Source organism: Suncus etruscus, chromosome 8, assembly GCF_024139225.1.
Source record: "Suncus etruscus isolate mSunEtr1 chromosome 8, mSunEtr1.pri.cur, whole genome shotgun sequence".
Classification (NCBI taxonomy): Eukaryota; Metazoa; Chordata; class Mammalia; order Eulipotyphla; family Soricidae; genus Suncus; species Suncus etruscus.
The window spans coordinates 87,962,286-87,985,711 of record NC_064855.1 but is presented as its reverse complement, the minus strand read 5'-3'; the positions used below and the strand labels follow the sequence as shown (position 1 = coordinate 87,985,711).

The following is a 23,426-nucleotide window of genomic DNA, read 5'->3' as shown; positions in this document are numbered from 1 at the left end:
AAAGATTGATTTGGTTTGGGAAATAATAAAATAAAATAATAGAAAATATCAGCCTTGGGCTGGAGTAGGGCATTTGCCTTGCATTCAGTTGATCCAGGATGGAACTTGTTTTGATCCTTAGCATCGAATATGGTCCCCCGAGCTAGGAGAAATTAGAAATGGAATTCCCTTGGCCTAAGTGATACAGGATTTCTTCTCCCTTGAAGTATACTGTCATGGGAATAACTACAGGTTTCGTACATGTTCTTTTGCTCTCCCCAGATCCTTTTGTGGTGTCTGCTACTGTCCTCTTCATCATAGATGATAAAATCAGGCCTCTCTGTAGCTAGAGATCTTGGTATTTGCACAGGTCATAGGATGGGGTCTAGGATAGAGTCTTTATTTATGGTTCGAGAAGTTCTGTTCCATCACTGTTGTTTTAATCGGTCTTCTGTAGTTGGTGGTCTTGGTTTTTTGCACTGATCCTAGGACAAAGCCTAGGATAGAGTCTTTCATTATGTTTCCAGAAGATCTGCTCAGTTGCAGTCTTCTCAGTCAACCTCTGGAATTAAAGATCTTTGTTGTTGTACAGATCATAGGCCAAAGTCTAGACTAGGGTCTCTTTATTGGTCCCAGGATAAACTCTGCCCAGTCATGGTTGTCACAGTCTTCTGTAGGCAGTGATCTTGGCTTTTGCCCATATCAAAGGATGACATGTCTTTTAATTTTATCTTGTCATTAGGTAGTGAGGTAAGAAAATCTGCACTTAGACCAAGTTGTTGCCATTTCCTCCTTCTCAGTATGTCATATACTGGTGCATGTTGGTGTCAGAGTGGTATTAAGAATGCCCCAGAGAAAGTTTGGTTTCTGGAGCTGTTGCGGACAACTGTGTTAGTTCTATGTCTGGGATCTAGGGTTTGGGGTTGGATAGTCGCTGTTTATTCCCTCAGAGTCTAAGTTGGGGCCATATGACATATGTTCAAGGTGGGAGGTGCCCTGGTATTGTAAAATGTATGAGTTCTTATCCCTAGTGGATAAGTGTTTATGTTTTTATTTTTATTTTGGGGCCACACTGGATGACGCTCAGGGGTTACTCCTGACTATGCCTTCAGAAATTGCTCCTGGCTTGGGAAACCATCTGGGATGCCAGGGCATGGAACCCCAGTCCGTCTTGGGTCTGTACATGGAGGCAATGCCCCACTGCTGCTGCCATTGCTCCGGCCCCCTATTTAGACTATTAAGGTGCATTAGAATTTTAAATTTATTTATATTTTTGCAAACTCTTTAGTATGGTCTAATTTTATAAATTGTAGAATTACTAAATATTCTTCTATAACCATACTCTACAAATAGTAACTCTCAACATAGGTAAAGTCAAGCATGTTAATTATATCTATGAAAGAATGAATGATGGTTACAAATTATTGGAACTGACTCATTGTTTTCATGGGACAAGAGCCCTCAATGAATAGGTTTTAGAATATATTATTTCCATATATAAACAGGTATTAATGTGTTTAAATTTAATTCAATAATATTTTTATATTTATTTAATAATATATAATGCTAACTGAAATAAAATTAACATTTGATTTCCATGATAAAAATTCTACTTAGTGGGATCGTATTAAATCTGTATAATGCTTTGGGGAGTATTGCCATTTTAATGATGTTAATCCTGCCAATCTTTGAGCAGGGCATATGTTTCCATTTCCGTGCATCCTCTCTAATTTCTTGGAGCAGGGCTTTATAGTTTTCTTTGTATAGGTCCTTCACATCTTTGGTCAAGTTGACTCCAAGATATTTGAGTTTGTTCATATGTGTGATCTGGTTTGATTCATGGCATCCTGAGCCCTACTAGGAACATCTGAAAAAAACAAATTCTGATATAGTCAGGTGTAATTCTAAAGACCTCTAGCACTGGCAGAGAGACCTGGATAATATATGTCACCACAGAGCCTTACTGTAGACCCCCAGAATCTGCAGATCCTGCAGATCCCCAAATCTTTGCATTGAACTTCTGGCTAGTGACAAGACTCACCAGTGGCTTAAGGGCCTCTTCAACATCATCTGTGACCCTGCAGACTCCCAAATGATGTATTATACTGATTATGCTAGGCATTTAAGTATTACTACATTTATACTACATTAAAATCAAATTTTAATTTTGAAATACTACACAGCTTTCCTAACTCATTGGAATATACAGTATTTAGAGAAGTTAGAGAACCATTTTAATGAGATTTTTAAATTAGATAATAGAGCTCATAAGATTATTTTCCCTATAATACAGAACCAATCCTGATTAATGTAGACATATCTCAATGAGTACCATGAGTGATTAACTGTAGTACATTTATTGAAAAGAAACATGTTAGTAGCATTCCTATGCATATATGTGATTGAGTCTTGGTATTTTGCTGCAGACGTGTTAACGTTGCTAAGCAGAACCTTCGTGGGGTCCGGAAACCTTACACAGAGAGAGAAGTGGGAGCATAAGTGGACGAATATGAAATATGAAAATGAAATATACGAGACCACACAAAATGCATTGTATGGGGACCCTCGCCCGAGGGACAAGAGACAAATTTATTTTTCAGTCGATGACATTTTATAAGCACAGATTCTGGTATGCAAAGTGTCCTCAAAGAGCAGGAGAATGAAACAAGTCTTAAATTTACATGTTAAAAGACCATTCTTCAGGTGAGAAAGAACTCTGTTGGAGGGCAGTGAAATCAGAGCTGGGCATGCTTTTTGGTTTAGCAAAAAGCAGGTTTTTCAAGAAACCAGGAGGAGAGAGACAGAGATATTTTTGATGTTTATGTAGTAGCTGGAAAATAGATTTTAGGGGGGACAGAAATAATTATTTACCATCATAGAGCTAGACTCAGAAAAACAAGCTTTTGGTGTCAGGTTATACAAACTAGCCAGCAGGGAACTTTTGGCGGGCTTTTGGTACTGACATTTCTTTGTCTGTAGGAAAGCTGAGGCTGGATTTCTATAGTGGCCAAATATAGAGAAAATGTAATGTTACAGCCATGTTGAAATTACTTCCAATGATCCACACAAAGGGTCAAATGATTGACTTCGCTAAGCGGGCCTTTTGGCAAATAATTCTTTTAGAGGAAGGCACTGCACCAGGGAAGGAAAAACCCACATCTGGTGCATGGTTTCCTTAAATGGGAAGTAACAGTATTTATTGGCATTAATTTTAAGAAGCAAAACCAAAATTTGGCTATAAAAAATAAATTTGGGCCAGAGAGATAGCATGGAGTTAGGGCATTTGTCTTGCATGCAGAAGGATTGTGGTTCAAATCTTGGTATCCCATATGGTCCCCTGAGCCTGTCAGGAGCGGTTTCTGAATGTAGAGTTAGGAGTAATCCCTGAGCGCTGCCGGGTGTGATCCAAAAACAAAAAATAAATAAATAAATAAATTTATCTCAGCACATTATTCCATTATAATAGTTATGTTTTTGAGGCTTAAAATGAGGTCTTAAAATAAGATCTATTATCAACTAGTAACTAGTAATTGTTCTTTGCTATATATCTATAATTAGATATATATAAATATATATACACATAGGTATTTATAACTACTACATATAGGTATATATATAACTGTTCTTTGTTATATATACATATATTCCTAAATATATATAAAAAGACAAATAAAACAGGTTACTTCATTTTTGTCAATTAATATTGGATTCAATTATATATAAAACCATGGTATCTCAAAGACAGTCTTGTCAAGTCCAAATCCAAGAATTGGTTTTGGTCATCAGCACACTGTTTGTTGCATCCTAACAACACTCAAATTAAAAAGTGTTCTAGACACTAAAGGATATGAGCTATCATCTCAACAACACAGCGAACAATAGTTTGAAGAGAATGTGTGAAAATGTGGGATTCTTCATATATAGCTTAATTTTTTCATTCTCCTGTCTCAATATTGTATATCCACTTTTAAAAAGTCTCATCTGGGGCTGGTGAGGTGGCGCTAGAGGTAAGGTGTCTGCCTTGCAAGCGCTAGCCAAGGAAGGACCACAGTTCCATCCCCTGGCATCCCATATGGTCCCCCAAGCCAGGGGCAATTTCTGAGCACTTAGCTGAGAGTAATCCCTGAGCATCAAACAGGTGTGTCCCAAAACAAAAACAAAAACAAAAATGTCTCAGCTGACTAATGACAAAATTACCAATAGCTTTTCTTTTCACAGTATGAATATTGTAAAAATTGATTATACAAACATATTTGGTTAAGTATATTAGGTTTATGGTATATTTACATTTTAGCTTGTCTAGTTTCTATTAATCAATAAGATTTTATTTCCTAAATTTAAGTATAAACATTACCTAGTAGATAATTTCCTAGTAGATAATTACTCTCTTAATTTTCTACATTTAAAATTTTAAATGTAGTTGACTTTTAAATGTAGTTGACTTATTCTGAATACTATTTCAATTTTAGACTATTCATCTGTGAGAACATTAAAACTTATTAAATTAAACTCAACAATTTCAGTAGAAGGATGTTCTTTTCTGAGGTCATCTCATGAGGAGTTTTGGAAATAAAAAATTTTAAATGGTTCTGTGCAAACTGAATATTATTTTTAAATAAGTATTTTGAATTTCAAAGTCTACATATCATTTAAAAAACTCCAAAATTATGTTAAAATTAAATAATATTTTGTGAAATCAATGTATCTAATTAAAATGTAAACAAGTACTTTTGCAAATAATAAAATCTCTCTTAATAAATTAAAAGTGACAATGTAATGGAATGTACTTTTGGGGATACTGTTTATTGTACATAATTCTTGGTTAATCTGTTGTACACATTTACTTTAACATTTTAAAACTAAAGTGCTGTGACTGGAAAAATAGACATATCTTTTCTAAACAAGTGGGTGTAGAGATAAAAATAATAATATTCATAAAATACATGTTTAATCAATTCCTGTTGATAACGTTTTGAGTGTAAATATGTTGATGGGGTGCAAAGCAGGAGATAGTACAGAAGGTAGCATTCATCTTAGCACCACATGATTTTTTGAGAATCACTAGGTGAAACTTGGAGGCCCCCCAAGAATTGTAGGATTTGTACCTGGGCCAAATACTACAAGACACAAGCAACACAGCATCCCCAGGACCTAGAAGCTTTGCCAGACCAGCTGGCCAAATGTTGCCAGGAATGGCCTCCAGACTCACAAGCACTGGTTAGGAGACCAAACAGAAATGTTAGGAGTGGTAGAACTAAGAAATTTCAGCTGTGTCTGAATTATATGTTATACTATATTTTATGAAACTAAATTTTAGGTAAAAATCGAGGAGTTCTTTACCATACCTGAAGGAGTTCAGTGTCTATTCTTAGTTCTTCGTCAGGAGTCAATAATACTTTGAATATTTTCTATTAGAAGTCATTTATTTGCTTTGTTGTTTAGAAGAATCCACTAACATACTATTGGGAACATATATTCAAGAGCAGAATTAACTTTATATATTATACATCAAATTATAAAATGATTTTCTTAAAATATAAACACTTTATATTATCAATCATATTTATTGAAACATATTTTGAGCTACTGAATATTTCCATATTACAAACTAAGCAATTTACTCCAGTTTGGTAATTGGTGATGATTTATTTAAGCCTAAATGTGTAAATCGAAATCTTCTACAAGACCATATAAAATTGACATAATTTTATATACCTTCTAGAAACACATAAGAAATAACATTATGTTTTCTTTATTCTGAGTTTGGCATTAAATATATTCCTAAATAATATTTATGCAAATATAAATTTGATAGTCCTTGTTTTATATCTGCAATCAGTATGCTAAATACTAAATTCACTAAAATACATTGCATAGAATGTATTTGTTGATAAAGAGTGACAATAAAGAAATGAAGCATGTAATGAATTTAGAAGAGAGGTAATGAGGATTCTGCTGTTGAAGGAATAGAGTAGGAAGATGCTTTATAAATACAAAGGTAAAATGAAATTTCAGGACTTAGGAAAGGAAAATATTGGTTGGCCTTTTGAAATACATAATATAGGAATGAAACCCAAATCTAGATTAGACAATAATTTTGTCTGGCCAATGTGATGTGTGATGTAAGAAAGGGCAATTAGAACTGTAGAGTATGACTTAAGTAGATGCAGAGCTGTAATCTTAATTGACACTATATGAATGTGAAGTCCAGACAAAATAAACACTTAAGACATTATTTTAAGGGCTTTATATAAAAAATATAGAAGTCTCTTCGCATATTCTTTATATTGTCATTATTCAGGAAAGTCTAGAGTGGCAAGCTATTTCACTCCACTCCATGAAATGATTTTTATATGAGTAACAAATGCTACATTTAGAAGCAAAGTGTGTACAAATGGCTATGAGTTCATATATTTCTGTTAAAATTTATATTATCCTTCTTAGTTATGAATGACTTGATTTTTTTAAATAGAGAAAACATAATGCAGAGTTCCTTTTATGGCAGTTACAAAGGATGGATTACTTGACATTGAGTTTTACCCATTAAAGTTAGTATAATAAAAGTAGAATCAAAAATTTACAGTGTTAGATTATATACATAAAATTAGAATATAGAATGCTAAGATACGTAGTAGTATACTAGATAACTCATATTTTGACTTATTTATTTTACATCTTTGTTGATTCTGCAGATTTTGCTCATGACAAACTGTCAATTCAACTCTTGCATTAAGAGACATGTATTTTTCATGATATTGTTTCACATGGCAATATGTTGGATACTAGTCCTTTCAAGTAATCAAACTACATTGAATAGCATCATAAACAAAATGCAACAATCATTTACATGCATTGTAGCTTATCTCTCTGATGCAATAATATACTTCGCAATAATTTTAATAGTAAAATACATATTCATTTTGATGAAGGAAAGTAAAATTTGTATATATTTTTCAAAAATAGTAAAGAAAAATACTCATAAAAATATTGTGAATTATCACAAGAATAAATGTGTTGTTTCAAAATAGTTCTATAATGTATCCTAAGTTGTAGGAGCATTATGATTTTTCAACATATGAAGCATATAATTATACAGTAATCAAGTGTCTGGTTAGTTGTAGTATTTAGAAAATTTTCAATGGAATTTTAAAAAGTGAAAAAACAGTATCTCATAAAGTAGTGAACTCAGTATACAGACATCATGCTGTAAATAAAATTAAAAATAATAAAATTTAAATAAAAATTAAAAATAGGCAAGATAAATTACCCAAACATACAACATAATATTCTTATTGCTATAAATAAGTTGCTCCAATAGAAATTAAATTAAAATCTGTCCAATTTCAATCAATCAAGGATATGCAGCTATTAAGGCATTTTTAGCTGATTATTTTGCTATTCTACAAAATGAAATTGTGAACAAACCCAAAAATTAACAGAAGTCTATTAACCCCATAATAGGAAAATAAAGATTTTTGAAGTGGTTTTAGCATAAACCTAAATAAGTTTCTTTAATTTTTCAATATATCTTGAAGCCTAACTTTTATTCAGAATACGTTGATTAACATATTGACATGAGTTAATTTTATTCATCTCACAATTTCTATGGATAGGAAAAAAAGACAATACTTTTAGTAACCATGGACAGAAGCAATTAACTTTAATGGAAATGGTGGCCTATATTATCATGACCTAGGGAAGAATTTGTAGTGGACATGAAATAAACATATATCCACACAGACAACTTTTTAAAAAAAATATATATGTACATTAAATAAAATATCTTTATAAGTTTCACTTTTAGAGATTAGTATTTTTGAAATAAAATAATTTGTCAATCACTTTGAATTTATAATATATTGAAAACAAATTAGAATATATGATAAAAATATAATTCCATAGTACACAGATGTTTCTTAAAATTCTATGTTTAGATGGAGATAATTTATGAATGCAAAATTACTGTTAGCATTACCTATTTTTATATAGCACATGTTATCATTTTTCATTGGTTTCCATTTTAGAATTGTTAGTCTCTTATATTTGTTATATTCTGTGGTCATTTTGATGATGATTTGTGACCCATTTGCAAAGAAATAAATCTGATTCCTTGCAGTAAAATAAATAGCAGTTTACTAATATATTGCAAAATGCCAAATTTAACCAACACTGATTTTTATTAAACATCACTATGAAACTAAAGTTGCAAAGAAAAATTTAAAGCCTGTCCAATTTCTGAGAGTCCAATCTAGTTATCTTTTTAATTTTCTTTTTCTTTGTGTGTTTATGTGTGTGGCCAGGAATAGAACCCAGCATCTCAAACATGCAAATTCAATATCCATTTACCTCCCTAGTACCTTTATTAATATATTTTTGGAATAGTTAGAATATTTTTATCTATTTTGTTAGTTCATTAAAATAATAAAACTTCAATAGTGTGTAGCCATACAGTTTCTTGGTGGATACTTATGTCACATTTATAAAACCCTTTTATAAAATTATTATACTCTGAAATGTTTAATTTTGGTTCTTATTACCAATTAAAGGCTGGGACAGATAGTACAAGGGCTAAGGCTCTACTTTTCTTGTGTGTAGCTGATTTGGATTCAAACCGGCACCATATATGGTCCCTTTACCCTTCCAAAGAGTTATCTCTCAGTATAGAAACAGGTATAATCCCTGAGCATAACTGACCATGGTTCCCACCATAAAAAGAATATTTCCTATTGTAAATTTTATACCTTAAGCTAATAATGTTTCATGCAAAGCATTTTATCCTCCATAGAATTAAAGTATTTAAGCAATGCAAGTACTTTTCATTACTGTAAGATTCATATTTCCACATATTATAGGATATATATATACACACTTATTTTGAGAGGTCAGAAATGTAGGACAGGTGATAAGATGATTTCCTCACTTGCATCAGACCCCACTTTAGTTCCTGTCACTGCACTTGACAGTACCAGTGGTCATACCGGAGCTCAGAACCAGGAAAATCCCAGGAGCACTACTGGATGTGGTCTAAAGACCTTCCTTCCAATATTTTTTAATATACTAAGAAAGAAATACTGAAGTGGGAAGCATAAAAATTGTTTTTGCGGGTTTGGAGCAATGGTGCAGCAGTAGGGCATTTGCCTTGCACACAGCTGACCTAGGATGAACTGTGGTTTGATCCCCCGGAGTCCCATATGGTCCCCCAAGGCAGAAGCGATTTCTGAGTGCATAGCCAGGAGTAACCCCTGAGCATCACCAGGTGTGGCCTCAAAACCAAATAAAAGTTGTTTTTGCTACACATATATACAGAAAATGATATATATTTTATATATCGGTTATACATTTTATATATATTATAAATATTCTATGTAGATTATAAATATGTATTTTTACAAGTCTTGAATACAGTCACTTTTTAGAACTCATCCAGTTGTATTTGAGTTAGTGGGCTTCCCATTATACAGGGTTGAGTTATGAATCTTCTCTGTGTGTTAATAACACAAATGAAAGCACACTGACAAAGAATTAAAATATTACTCTCTGTCATTACCACTCATGTCACCCTTATACCAAAAAATAATAGTTCTTTGTTTATATCATAATACATGACCTCAAAATATCATGCTTTATTACATTTATTACCTCATGGGTTTGTTTGTGTAGAATCCTCAAATAGTCTCTGATCCTACTTTAGTTCTTTACCAGGCTGCTAAAAGTTCAATAGTTTTATCTCTACTGAGGCAGAATCTACTTCCTAACATATTCCTGTGTCTGTTGGCAAGCCCCAATGACAAATTAGATGAAGTCAGGTCTTTGATTCGTTCCTGTCTATTGTCCAAAAAATCGTCCTTAGTTTTTTATTGTGAAGAATCTTCATGGTACAGATCACTGGTATGTGACCATTTAATTCATGAAATCAAGCAAATCAAATGATTAAAAAATGCTTGTCACAGTGAGATTAAAAAAATCCGTTTCTCACGAATTAATCTTGGAAGCAATATCCCATCTTTTAACTTTATTCTCTAAATTAGAAATATGTTCTTTGCAAAGGAGAAGCAATGCCACAAGATATTGTTGGTGCATCTGGGGACCAACGAATAAATTTCAACATTTCCCGTAACTTGGAGTTACTCTTCTACCAGTATTGCTTATAAAACAGATCTCATAGGGGGAAAATCAAGCAATCAAATAACTAATCTAGTTAATCTAGTGGGCAAAATTGTCACAAATGAGGATATTTGAAACGAGTTATAGATGTTAAGGGAATACATCTGAGATATACAAAAGAGATACATGTGACCCTTTTATGTTTTAAAAAGAAAAAAAAGAAAACAAGGGTATTTGAAGACAACAGGTGATAGTTGAGTTTGCGATATGTTTTGCGGCATTACAGAACCTTATATTGTCCTTGGACTACGGGTTATGCTGAAGCTGATTCCGGTATCATGCAACAGTCCATAGTTTGATGGGGACATAAGGGGCCACCAAGCATGGGTCAGCAGGCGTGTTGGTCGTAGTTGTTTGTGTAGGCATGAGCTGCGGACCAAAAGGGTGTCATTCAATGAGGAGCTGTATGGTGGTGTTGGGCAGAAGGTCAGTCTTGGTGTCTACCAAATTAGGAACTGAGTCTGTCTTATGCCAATAAACTTGTGGGGTGAGGCCTTTTTGTAATCAGGTCAAGGATTTTTTTCCCCCATTTTCTCCATTTTTCTGAACCTATGCAAACATTGGCGATTGCCACTATCACACCTTTACTATATTTTTTTACTCTAAGGAAAATAATACAACTTACTGAACTTAAAAACAAATTACTGGGGCTGGAGAGATAGCATGGAGGTAAAGCGTTTGCCTTTCATGCAAGAGGTCATCGGTTCGAATCCCAGCGTCCCATATGGTCCCCTGTGCCTGCCAGGAGCAATTTCTGAGCGTGGAGCCAGGAGTAACCCCTGAGCACTGCCGGGTGTGACCCAAAAACCACAAAAAAAAAAAAAAAACAAATTACTGTAGTAGAATGCCTGTCTCGAAAACAGGCAGGGGATGGGAAGGAGGGAGGGGGTAATGTTGCACTGGTGAAGGGGGGTGTTCTGGTTATGACTGAACCCAAATATGATCATGTTACTTAAATAAAAAAATATATTTAATAACAAAAAAAAGAAATATGTTTTTTTGCGCAGCCCAATGAAAAAGGAGATGGGCTAATACATGGTTGTAATATCTTGGAATCTGCGAGTAGTGATAACAGTCTTGAAAATGCCCACTAAGGAAGTTAGAGAATGAAATTATAATTGTACAAGTCTAATAATTTATAGACCCCGAATATATCTAAATTAAGAGCAGATATTAATATCAGTCTCAAAGTAACTTCAAAGCTGGTTGATGCTTTCAGGGGCATTTGAGAAAAACTTGCCTGATTAATTCAACTTCTACTTTCTCTTGGCTACATTTCTAGACAAAACTATATATTCTCATTTTATTCTTTTAGTGTTATAATTCTGTCATCAGGCTTTATTGCTTATTTGGTAGTCTGCCTCTTTAATAGAAATATTAACATCTCTGATTTCTTCAAATAAGTGTTACTTCACACATTTAGCATTCAGAGATACATTAATAGTTCTTGTATTGATATTATTTTCTCACCACTACTGTCTAAATAACATTTGACAATTTCATTAGTTAAGGCACAGAAAATATATACCCCACAGAGTGTTAGCTTAAAAAATTCTTTATTATTGAAAAAATTGAGATCTTTAAGATCTCAATTGGGAAATTTAGCCCTTGTACAGCATTTTAATTCAACATTATATAAATATACCACATTACATTTCTAGAGATTCAGAACTTTATTTCTTAATATATCTCTCAATATATAACTTTATTAAAATTACTGAATTAGTCAAGCTATAGAAAATAGAAAAAAAAGAAATTGTTCAACTTTTTAAAGATGATTATTTTTTTTCTTCAAACTTAAAAGAAAATAACTAGGCTCTGACAAGAGCTGCCCTTCTAATTGCCACCTTTGGTTTTTTCCCCAGAAATAACACACAAATTTATTCTGAAAACTCAATTTATTCACAGAGGATTTAGCTTGTTTCTTGTAGGGATGCAAATATAAATGCTTGATTTGAAAGGATGTTAATGCTTGATTCAAATGATTCTTTTTTTCTTTCTGTACAGAATTTTCTTTTCTCAAACAAGGCATGTTGTTTTAATTAAGCAAAAGATCCCTTGTCCATTCACACTCAGGTTCATATATGCCCTCAACTAATTATTTCTTGTCCATACCATTTCTTAGTTTTATCTCCCCTAGAAATCCACTGAAGAATGTAAAGAGCCTTAAGTTTTCACTATTATTACCTTGCTGAAGTTTCGGGGGTCTCACCTTCCAATCAGGACAAGGTAACCTAAGTGCAAAGTATCTAATTCGCACTTGCTGGTACATTAACCACTCTGATGGTTTCTCGATTCTTACTAATGAATGCTTAATTAGAACAAACACACAAAAATACTTTGCCAAAATGTCCTACAAGCAATATCATTTTTCTTAGTCAAAAAAAAAAAGAGTCAAACTTTGAAAGAGGTTGGGGGTCTGTTTTGGTTTTGGATAAACTTGTAATATATAAAATTTATCCAAACACAGGTAAAATAAAAAGTAATTTCTGTATACCCACAAATATCACATCAACATACACAGTCTAAACAGATAATGAAGTTAACCAGATTTCATAAAGTTGACAAATGTAAATTTACCTTTGAAACTTTAAACAGCCAATAAATAGAAGAAATATTATTTTAAGTTTTTGCCCAATCCAACTTCATGAATCTAAACCTTTTGGCCAAGAAAAATAGATATTTATCACAAAAATACTTTTTATAGTTCTGCATAAACTTATGTGGATAGTGAGGAGTGTGAATATTCCATAAGTTATTAGTACATATATATATATATACAGGTAATGTATTACAATTTTATTTCAGGGGAGAGTCATAGTATAGTGGAAAGGATGCTTTAATTACACATTGCCAACTCAGCTTCCATTTCTTGCACTACATACATATAGTGACTTAAGTCCTACCAGCAGTGATACCTGATTAAAGCCAGGAGTAAAATTTAAGCACTGCCAGCATTAGGCACCTCAAAACAATCTTTTTCTTTTTCTTTTTTCCAAACTTTTGCAGGGCTAATAACAAATGACTTATTATTAATAGTATTAGTAATAAAATTACTATTATTAATAGGACTGGTGCCCAGAGATTACTAGTGGCTTGATACTAATAACTTGTATCAGTGCTTGGGCACCTTTTTGCAATGCTGAGGATTGAACTGTGGTCGAACATATATAAGACAACTCTACCATATATATCCTTCTCTCTAAAATTATTTTATTTTGCCTAAAGAAGGGTCCAGAGTGATGGTCAGGTGTGGTCCCAGCATAAAACAAATGAAAAAAAAAAACAACCTAAAAATTCTGACAAAAAAGTATATACAGAAAAGTTTAAATAAATATATTTAATAATTTTGACAATTCATTAGATTTATACTATTAATATTTTGTTAACTCTGAGTTGATCATTTTCTCTAATCTTCATAAAGCATTTTCAGAAAAAATGAGTGTAATATATGTGTAAATCCTGGCTCTCTTCATCCATTTTATATACCTATGCATATTTCGGAGGATATGCACTACAATAAGCTTGTATATACAGAAATAAAGTATGTATCAGCTCAGTATTTCATTGACAATTTACATATGGCATTACTTTATAACTTATTATAAAAAATAAACATGTCCTTTCTAATACTATTTTACATATTTTTATTTTTTTATAATTTTTATTTTGACCAGATTGGCTTACATATCTTTCATAGTAATATTTTAGATACATATGAACATTAAATCAGGGAAATTGCCATCGCCAAATTTGTCCTCCCTCCTCCCCCGTTTCCCATCTTACATACCATATCCCCCACTCTCAGCGCCCCACCCCGGCTGCTAGAATAAGTAGCCCCCTCTGTGTCTAGCTTACTACTTAGTGATTATATATCTGTTTGATCCTGGTACCCTCCCTTATTTCCCCCTCCATTTGAGAGGCGGAACTAGATAGTTCAAGTTACATGGTTTTGTTTAAAGAAAAGAAAAGTAATAGAGTGGGGTAAAAATCAAATAAGCCGAAAATACTTGCATAGTATAGCATTAATTAATCCATACCAAAATCATATGTTATATAGTTCTCAATTATTCTGTTTGTTGGCCAAACTTGACTGTTCCCAGGGCTTACTACTGGCTCTTCACTCTGGAATCAGTCCTGGCTCAGATGGGGCACCAGGGATCAAACCTGAGTATGCTGTATGTAAGACAAGCATTTACCTGCTGTATGATCTCTCTGGCCTCTCATTTTTTTTTAGTCTCTTAAATCCTAAGTATTATCTTGACTTTTTTTGGGGGGGGTCACACCCAGCAGCGCTCAGGGGTTACTCCTGGCTCTACGCTCAGAAATCACTCCTGGCAGGCTCAGGGAACCATATGGGATGCCGGGATTTGAACCACAGTCCTTTCGCATGCAAGGCAAACACCTTACCTCCATGCTATTTCTCCAGCCCCTTATCTTGACTTTTTAAAATATAATTAAGAACTTATAATTTTTAAGAATATAGTCTACTAAAATCTTTCATTGTCACTGAAGCTTCCTCATGATTAGTTTCATAATGTGTAACCTAAAAGAAGTATAAATATAACCTAAATTAACAAGTGAAATTCTGTTCTCAGTGTCACATCTCGAGGCACATTTGCCCCTTTTTTGCGATGTTATTTTTGACAGTTTCTTCATTAGAAACACATAATGAGCACTGAACCAGATTTCAGGCAATAGTCAAAGTGCTTCTCATATACAAAGTATAGGGCAATGTTATTTGCTTCTAATGAGCTTATTGCCAGACATTATTCAGCTTCTCTTTGATAGTGAAGCTATATAAAGTTGACATAGGGATGACCACTTGAAAGACATATAATATAGATTCTATAATAATTAGCTATAATAGCAGTTAAGTTCTAGTAATCTATGATGGATCCAAAACTTTCTTTCTGAGTCTTGTCTGAGCATTCATGACTAAAAAATTTACCAGAAGACTAATGTCTTATAGCTTTGAATTGGCTATTCTCTGCTGCTCAGAAACACAGTAGATCATTGATAAGCATCATAAAGTTTTTGCCCATGGTTTTAAAAAATTCAGTTTTAAAAAACACAAGCATACTTAGAAGCTAAGGGTCCCTATTTCTCCTTCAACTCAGAAAGATCCTTGAGAGAGCAGATAAAAGATATTGACAAATTAGAAAAATTAGGATCATGTAAATATCTGGTAGAAAATTTTGTATGCACAGAGAACATCAACATCATCTTTGAACCTAAAATCCATTGCAAGAAACTCTACTTTAAGACACTGACAGTAAGAATTCCATTTCTCAGAGGAACTGAGATACTTTGAGTTGATCTCGTCATTTGAGAGGAGTATTTTACCTTAGGGCTGTAGTTGACTAACTCCTAGTCACCAACAATTAACCACAGCCATCTGTGCATTTTCAAATGCCTTCTCGCATTCTTCAGTTCAGCTTTATACACTTTATGCTTAGCTTCCCATTTGCAAAGAATATTGTGATTATGCCAGCTAGCCCAATAATGTTCCTCTGTAACACCACAAGACTTAACATCTAGTTTTTCCTACTTCAGATTGTCAATTTGCCTGGTAATGAGTCTTCTCTGGTTTCCTGTACATAATTAGAATATGAAGTAAAGGACTAGGTTTCATTTCCATGGTTTTTGTCTGTAAAACTGATACATTATGTTTCTCAGGACATGTTTTAATCTAGCCTGTGTTTCCCATCCACTGAATAACTCTGAAAAAATAATTAAAAGTTTCTGATTATAATTTTTTGCCTTTCAGTATTAACCATAATCAATAGTTTTACTTTATACTTGTAATATTTTTTCAAGTGAATGGGTCCTTTTCTGGTCTTCTTAATATATACTAACTCTACTAGAATATTTGGGTTGTATAAATATCATGTCTTTGCTGAGATCACTAACAAATCTGTGTCTACTTTAGAGTTGGCCAGATGTTTATCGGTAAAACAACAAAAAATATAAAATTTGATCTTCTTTCATTTTAACCTAATTCATTGGATCTCATACGCTGCAGTTCTTTCTTTTACTCAAATTCAAATATGTTGTTTTTATTTGAAATTGTATCTGAATAAAACTGTATGTGACTTCTTTATAAATCATGTTTCTGTTATATTAGAATATAATCTTGAGTATAACTTTAGGAAATTACTTTTTATTTGTGTTTTATTAACTAAAATATATTTACTTGGTATCTCTTATGAGAGGTCTAATGCTAAACATTAATCTTTCATAACTATTTCTCATTAAATATAGACTTTCTGTCTCTGCTTCATTGCTTCAGTAGAAGCAGAATGTTCTTACTCTAAATATAAAATTAATTTTAAAAAAACAAGAAAAATATTTTCTTTAATTATCTTCTTCCTTTGGGGGTTTTAGAAGAGGGGTTATGACTTGACAAAGATTCTTCCCATCTGTTCCTGTTTGTTTGCTATTATTTTGACTTCCTTTAGTTGTCTTATCAAATATCACATGAATCATTGGCATTTGTTTTCATCACTTGTTTTGGTTTCCTTAAGTTCAGATGATTAAGCCATTATGTTAAAAGAAGCCCAGGTTAACTCTATTTCATATGAACTTAATATGCATTCAGTAAATAACAGTAATTTTAGTAATGTGAATTTATATAACTGTTCTTTATAATCTTAAAATCTTAAAAATCTAACTTCAACTATAGAGCTTGAGATATAAAAACAGTGAGCTTTGATTCCTGATATCTGAATAAAATTTTTACAATTATAATACTTTTTCCAAAGCTACTTTATAAAGAGAATGCAATTTATTAAACTGTTTGTATTAATTGTATGCAAGTGATCTTATGGGTTCTGAATAGAAAGTTCTATTAAAATCTGGAATAGATATGCCTATGGTTTAGTACTTACCACTTGTTTTTTTCCTCATAAAAGGAATAAATTTGTTTCATAGAGAAAGCAATAGTTTACTAGGGTCTTTTAAGTAAGAAATTTAATATTGTTTCAATTTTTATAGTATGAATTGATATAAAAACTTGAGAAATAAAGTGATTTTTATTAAAATTATTTAACTTTTAAATAAAATGATTAAATTAATCAATACTCTAATGTCATATATGAAATAAATGCTATATAAAGACTATATATGCAGTATAATGTCTTGGGGGCATTGGGCCACACCCAGTGATGCTCAGGGGTTACTCCTGGCTGGCCATGTGCTCAAAAATCGTTCCTGGTTTGGGGGACTATATGGGACACCAGGAGATGGAACCGCATTCCGTGCTAGGCTAGTACATACAAGGCAGATGCCTTATAGCATGCACCACTGCTCTGGCCCCACAGTATAATGTCTTAAACATGATACCAGTAATTTCATATAGTAATAGCTGAAAAAACTAAATCTGAACAAAAAAATAGTACAATATAAAATAGTACCAGACATTTTGTTATAGTTTCTCATTTTTATTCGTCTTAATCAAAGCAAATAAATAATAAAATAAAAATGGAAACTATATGAATCTTAGATATTATATAAATTCAGATCTATTTTTATAAAAATCAAATATTTAAGTCATTATATAAATATAAAACAAACAGTATATAAAACTTCACACCTGCACTAAACTATTCAACAATCTAGATACTTATTTGCCAAATTATAGCTGTAAACACCAAATTGCAATAAACTCTGGAACTATTAACAACTTGTGATTTAAATGGTTTTGATCAACCCTTAATCCCAAATGCTTTTAATTAGAACAGACATTTTAAAATTAAGTAATTCTGTGCACAAAGTGGTTGATTTCTCTCTGATCTCAACCTCTCATACAAAAGCAAACAATGATTATGTAAAGCTAGATATATTCTTTGAAGCTAGGATTCTTATTTTTCTTAGTTGGAAACCTAGTTCTGATTTCTAGATGTTCAGCTGAGTTTCTCAACATATCGAAATAAATTAGTTTGTGGAAAAAATATCAAGAAACTTTTCCACAGGGTGACACAATATTGTATCTGCTAGAGTGACAGATCATTTGCTTTTTTGTTCTCTCAGAGCATTGTTTGTTCTCTCAGAGCATTGTGATTATCTAGTATAGTTTATAAAAACCAACATAGTATATCTAGAACAGTGTAAAATTTTTTAAACTATTATTTTGTGTTTTGTATTTTCTACAAAAAAGACAAAATCATAGTGAACTTTTTGAAATTTGTCTTTTTAAAACTATACAAGGAAATCATTCAGTTTTTTTTCTATTCCTGCTAATTTTATTTTCATTTAATTTTAAGGTAATCTCATAGTTAAGTATTAAATAGAAATGCCCTTGGGGTCCGGAGTGGTTGCACAGTAGTAAGGCATTAGCTATGAATGCGGCTGATGTAGGAGGGACATGGGTTCAATCCCCAGAATCCCATATGGTCCTCCAAACCAGAAGTGATTTTTGAGTGCAGAGCCAAGAGTAACATCGGAACACTGCTGGATGTGGCCCAACCCCCCCCCAAAGCCCTAATATGTAGAAACTGGAGTCACATTTATGCTTGAATCTTTTCATGCATCTGACTATAATATTTATTAAAATTTAATCGCTGTAGATTAAATATAATTATTTATAATTTAAATATGTATTTGCCTATGTGTACTTAAATATTCTATGTAAGAATACATTTCTTATTCATCAGTTCATTAATTTATATATTAGAATATTTATTGAATATACTGCCTGTGTGAGATATATAGCAATGTTAGAGGTTGGTGATATGTTGTAGTTATTAGTCTAATATAAATATAACATACTAATATAAAATGTATGGAGTATAAAAGCTTCTTAAAATGAATTTAACTTTGCTTCTTAGTGGTTTTTTTATGAATTATCATTTCCTTTTTAGAGTTAGTAAAAACATTTAGTTACTTAATATTGATGGTAATATCAAATATTTAGGCTTACATTTTCTAATTGACCATTTTTTCCGATTCATCTTATTTTCATTTATTGAAGTTACTAGTCTATTCTGCCTACCTATACAGAATATTTTTGACAATGGGCACAAGAGTGATACCTGGTGGTACTCTGAGTATCACATGTGCTGCCAAAGATTGGAACTGGGGTCAGGTCTGTGCAAGGCAGGTGCATTCCTCCTGTTCAATCTCTCTGACCCACTATTAATTTAATTCCTGAAGTTTACCAAACATTTTTTCAACTATATGTGTGCTTTTAAAAATATTTTAGACAAATTTCTTGTTATTATTACTTTCTACTTTAGGTCCTGTAGCTTGAAGTTAAGAATATTTTCATTAACATATAAACACTTTTAATTATATTACACAGTGAGTAGGATTTTTGTTTGTTTATAACCATACCCAACAATGTGCAGGGGTTATTACTGGATCTATGCTCAGGAATCCCTCCTTGCAAGTTTGGAGGATCCTAGGGAATGCCAGGGATTGGATCTTGTTTAGGTGCGTATAAAGAAATAATGTCTATCCACGGTACTATTTACTCAGGGTCCTAAAATGGATAATTTAGAGGGAATACATGTGAGAGGAAAGGTTGGATTTGCTTTATTTCTTTTCTGTATTTTTAATTTTCTAATTTTTTTCCTCAATTTTCTTCAGATAATTTATTAAAGATGCCAATATTGACTTACTCTTTCTTTTGCATAGAGCTGTGCTGCTCCAATATTTCCATTTTAATATTTAATTGTTTGTCTAATCTCACTTTAGGGGGAAAGGCTATAGTTCATTGATAGTGATGAAATAACCTAGATGACTTTCATATAAATAGCAACAAATGTGTACAATAGTTACATTACATGGTATATTTAACAACACTGCTAAGTAGTAAGATGGAAGCTCAGTCTTTCGTGAGTGAGATACACCTGAATGCTTCAGAGAAAATTTAGTTTTGCAAGCTTGAAGGAAGTAATTGTCATTCACCAGAAATCAACTAGCTTTGCATATCAGTAAAACGCACACACACATACTCATCTTCTTCCTGAATGTTCAGAAACTGATATCAAAATAGCAAATATATATTTATGAGAACTAGAAATGCAGTATTTATTTCCATCACATAAACTTGGTGTAATTATGAAATTAACTTTGAGACTGTGAGCAAGGAAGCTAACTTTATAAGTAAAGATAAAACTCACGTGTTTCATATCCAATTTCCGCACATTTTATATTGTGTATAATAAAATTATTATTATTATATTATATGTATTCTATTGTATAATTATTTTTGTGTCCTATTTTTCATGATTTTTGTTATTTATTTTTAGATGGAAGACTGTATTTGAAGACTACTGTCATGTACTGAATCTTTCCTGTTGAAGAAGTTCATATTGTTATAAAATTTTTGCAGCTAGACATTCGTCATTGGAAGTGTGAGGAAAAGAAATTAAGACCTTTTGAGGGATCTTCCTCATTTTTGTGTATTGATGTTCTTTGAAAGTTTAAGTATTTAACAACAGCAAAAATTTCCTCCATTGATTTTTCGTCCGTGGTTTATGCCAGATACTTGAGAACTTCTGTAAATGTGCAACTATCACACTTCTTACTATTAATAACTGCAACATTGCTGCTGGACCCTTCTATACGGAGTTACTGACAGGTCTGGATAAGACCTAGCTTTGGCTTTTTTAATGGAATAAACCATTTTTTTCTCTTCTGAAACCTCTGTCTCTGAGCACATCAATAGACTCTTGTAACAGTGGTCATCCAAACTTATAGAATTATGTCCTCCAGAAACCAGCAAGAACAGTTGGAAATGAGCTTTTGTGGGAGGGGGGAGGGCATAAAGGATACCTTTTAAAGTCTGAAAATAAAAAAAAAATACTGTTCTGTTACATTCAGTTTTAAACTCACAGTCTACTTGTGGGTTTTCTTCGAAGATTTTTTCACATGCTTTCCAAAGACCAACAAATGGATATCAAGGACAACGCAGTGAAATGTCATTGTGCAGATAAGAAAAGAAGCATTGAATAGAAGTCAAAAGGTTTCATTGATGGTCTTTTTTCTTAAAAAAAAAAAAAAGAAAATACAAATGTGACAGCATTTTCATTTCAAACTGGTAGTGGGATATAGAACTAAAAATAAAAAAGGGTGCTTCTTCTTCAAACTGTTGGTCAAATGTACAGTATATAAACATAAACATACAAGGAAGGTATTATGTATGCTGTAGTCTAATAGAGTTTAGGAAATGAAACTTTAGAAATATGTTTTGTCACCCTGTTGGTCAGAAAGACACCTTTCTGGTTTTAACGCATGCAGGCATGTAAATATTTGTCTGGAGTCGCAGTATTAATGAATGAGATCATAGGTATCTGGTGACATCAGAACTCTGTCTCAGTCACTTTTATTTGTATATTGAACTCTAGTTAGTGCCCCAAACAGCACTAATATTGAAAACGAATTGTGGCTGAACAGTAAAATCAAAACACCAGAAATATTTTTATATGTTAATGTCATATTATGTTAATGTTGCAGAAAAACAAAACCTAACAAGCCCTTGATGTGTCGGTCCGATACCATGTAGCACTGAATGGTAAAGATAAAATGTATTGTGCTTCCCACCCTGGTCAGAGGGAAGGGTAGCTACCTGTTATTTTCACTGTCTATTTGGAAGTTACAGTATGTGTTTTCACTTTTGTGCAGATAACTGGAAGTAAACTGCAAACAGTGCTTATTACATGCTGAAGTTACCTTCTCTGTGGTTTTACCTATATGAAGTCACACCTTTAAAGACTGATATTAAGAACCAGTACAGTTGCTGTACATTTTATGATTTTGCTGTCATCTTAAAATTTTGATCTTAACTATTTATTGCCATAAGTAGCAAAATCTTAAGCGACCAAGAATATTTGCTATTTGTTTTTAAAAAGTTTAAAGATAGTTCTAATTGGATACTAATGACTTGGTTAATAAAAATTAACATTATAGATACTCTGGCACTAAGCTTCTATAGTTTTTAGGTCTTCCTTGCAATACTGGAACATATCTCTTTTGTGTAGCTTGCTATTAAACAACTAAGTCCACTTTTAAGACATAAAAAGTTATATACACAATTCCTATTTTAGCTTGCTTAAAAGGAGCAATATTTTTATTTAAATCACTATTAGCAAATGCATTGTAGAAACTTGGTTTTCAAAGCATAATTTTTAATAACCATCTTTCATGGTTTGAGCACAGCACATCCTATTCCTCATTATATTCATTTCTTCTGTTTTATTTTTTCTATATGCAGTCTTTAAAGGATTATGATACTTAAAATTGGAGGAACTCGTGGCAAGCTTTTGAATCATGCATTTTTTGAAAGATTTTTTAAAAAGCCTACGACTTACATATGTAATAGAATCAGCCATTGCTCTGCTCCTTGCATAGAGTCACCTGTTAGGTAGGTTAAATAGTTTTAAAATACACATTTTCAAGACATTTAAGAATGCTTTAGAGTTTGGTTCATTTAAAAAGGAATTTTAGCAAGGATTAAAGAAAAAGCTATCAGCTATACGTTGAGAGAAACTTACTAACATGTTGTAAATATTATGATTCATAAAATGTTATTTTAAGTTTGTAACTTAAAAAATCTCCCCTCCCATTTTTTAGTTATACAGGTTGGTTTATATTTCTTTTGGTATAAACAAGTAAAAATTGTGCTCATTTTATGGTTTCCATAATTTTGTATTCTGAAAATATTAATGTCTAGTTGTTCTATATTATAACCACATTTGTGCTCTATGCAAGCCCTTGGAACAGAACATACTCATCTTCATGTAGGACCTATGAAAATTGTCTATTTTTATCTATATATTTAAAGTTTTCTAAAAATGATAAAAGGTTATTACGAATTTTGTTGTACAAAATCTGTACAAAAATCTGTTTTTACATCATAATGCAAGAATTGGAAATTTTTCTATGGTAGCCTAGTTCTTTGAGCCTGGTTTCAATGTGCGAACCACGTTTATTGTTATTGTATTTAATTTTCTTTTTCTTTTCAACAATCTCCTAATAAAACTGTCTGAAATCTCCCTGTGACTTTATTTACAGTTCTTCTTTATTAAATTTTGTGAAATGCACAGCATTGAAGGAATATTTACTTTCTAATGGGAGGCATCTAAAAACAACATAAGTCAGCTCTTTGCAATGCGAGGGAAACAATGCTCAATGATTTTATTTAACATGCAACTGCTTCTATCTCTAATAAGAATTACTATGGTGCAAAACATCATAAAAGCACACTCTGTAGTTATTGTTTAACAAGCAGATTTTCCATATTTTGTTTCTTGCCAGCTAAGCAAACTGCCCACATATAC

The 23,426-nt window shown here is 32.3% G+C and overlaps 1 protein-coding gene across 1 annotated transcript in view; it reads left to right on the top strand.

The window, feature by feature from the left end:
• Positions 1-21,918, top strand: part of DACH1 (dachshund family transcription factor 1) — a 442,442-nt gene extending 420,524 nt beyond the window's left edge. The window contains exon 12 of the mRNA XM_049779033.1: positions 20,397-21,918. Within this exon, the coding sequence (XP_049634990.1) occupies positions 20,397-20,434 (38 nt within the window). The 3' untranslated portion in view covers positions 20,435-21,918. The remainder of the gene's footprint in view (positions 1-20,396) is intronic.
• The last annotated feature ends 1,508 nt before the right edge of the window (positions 21,919-23,426 follow it).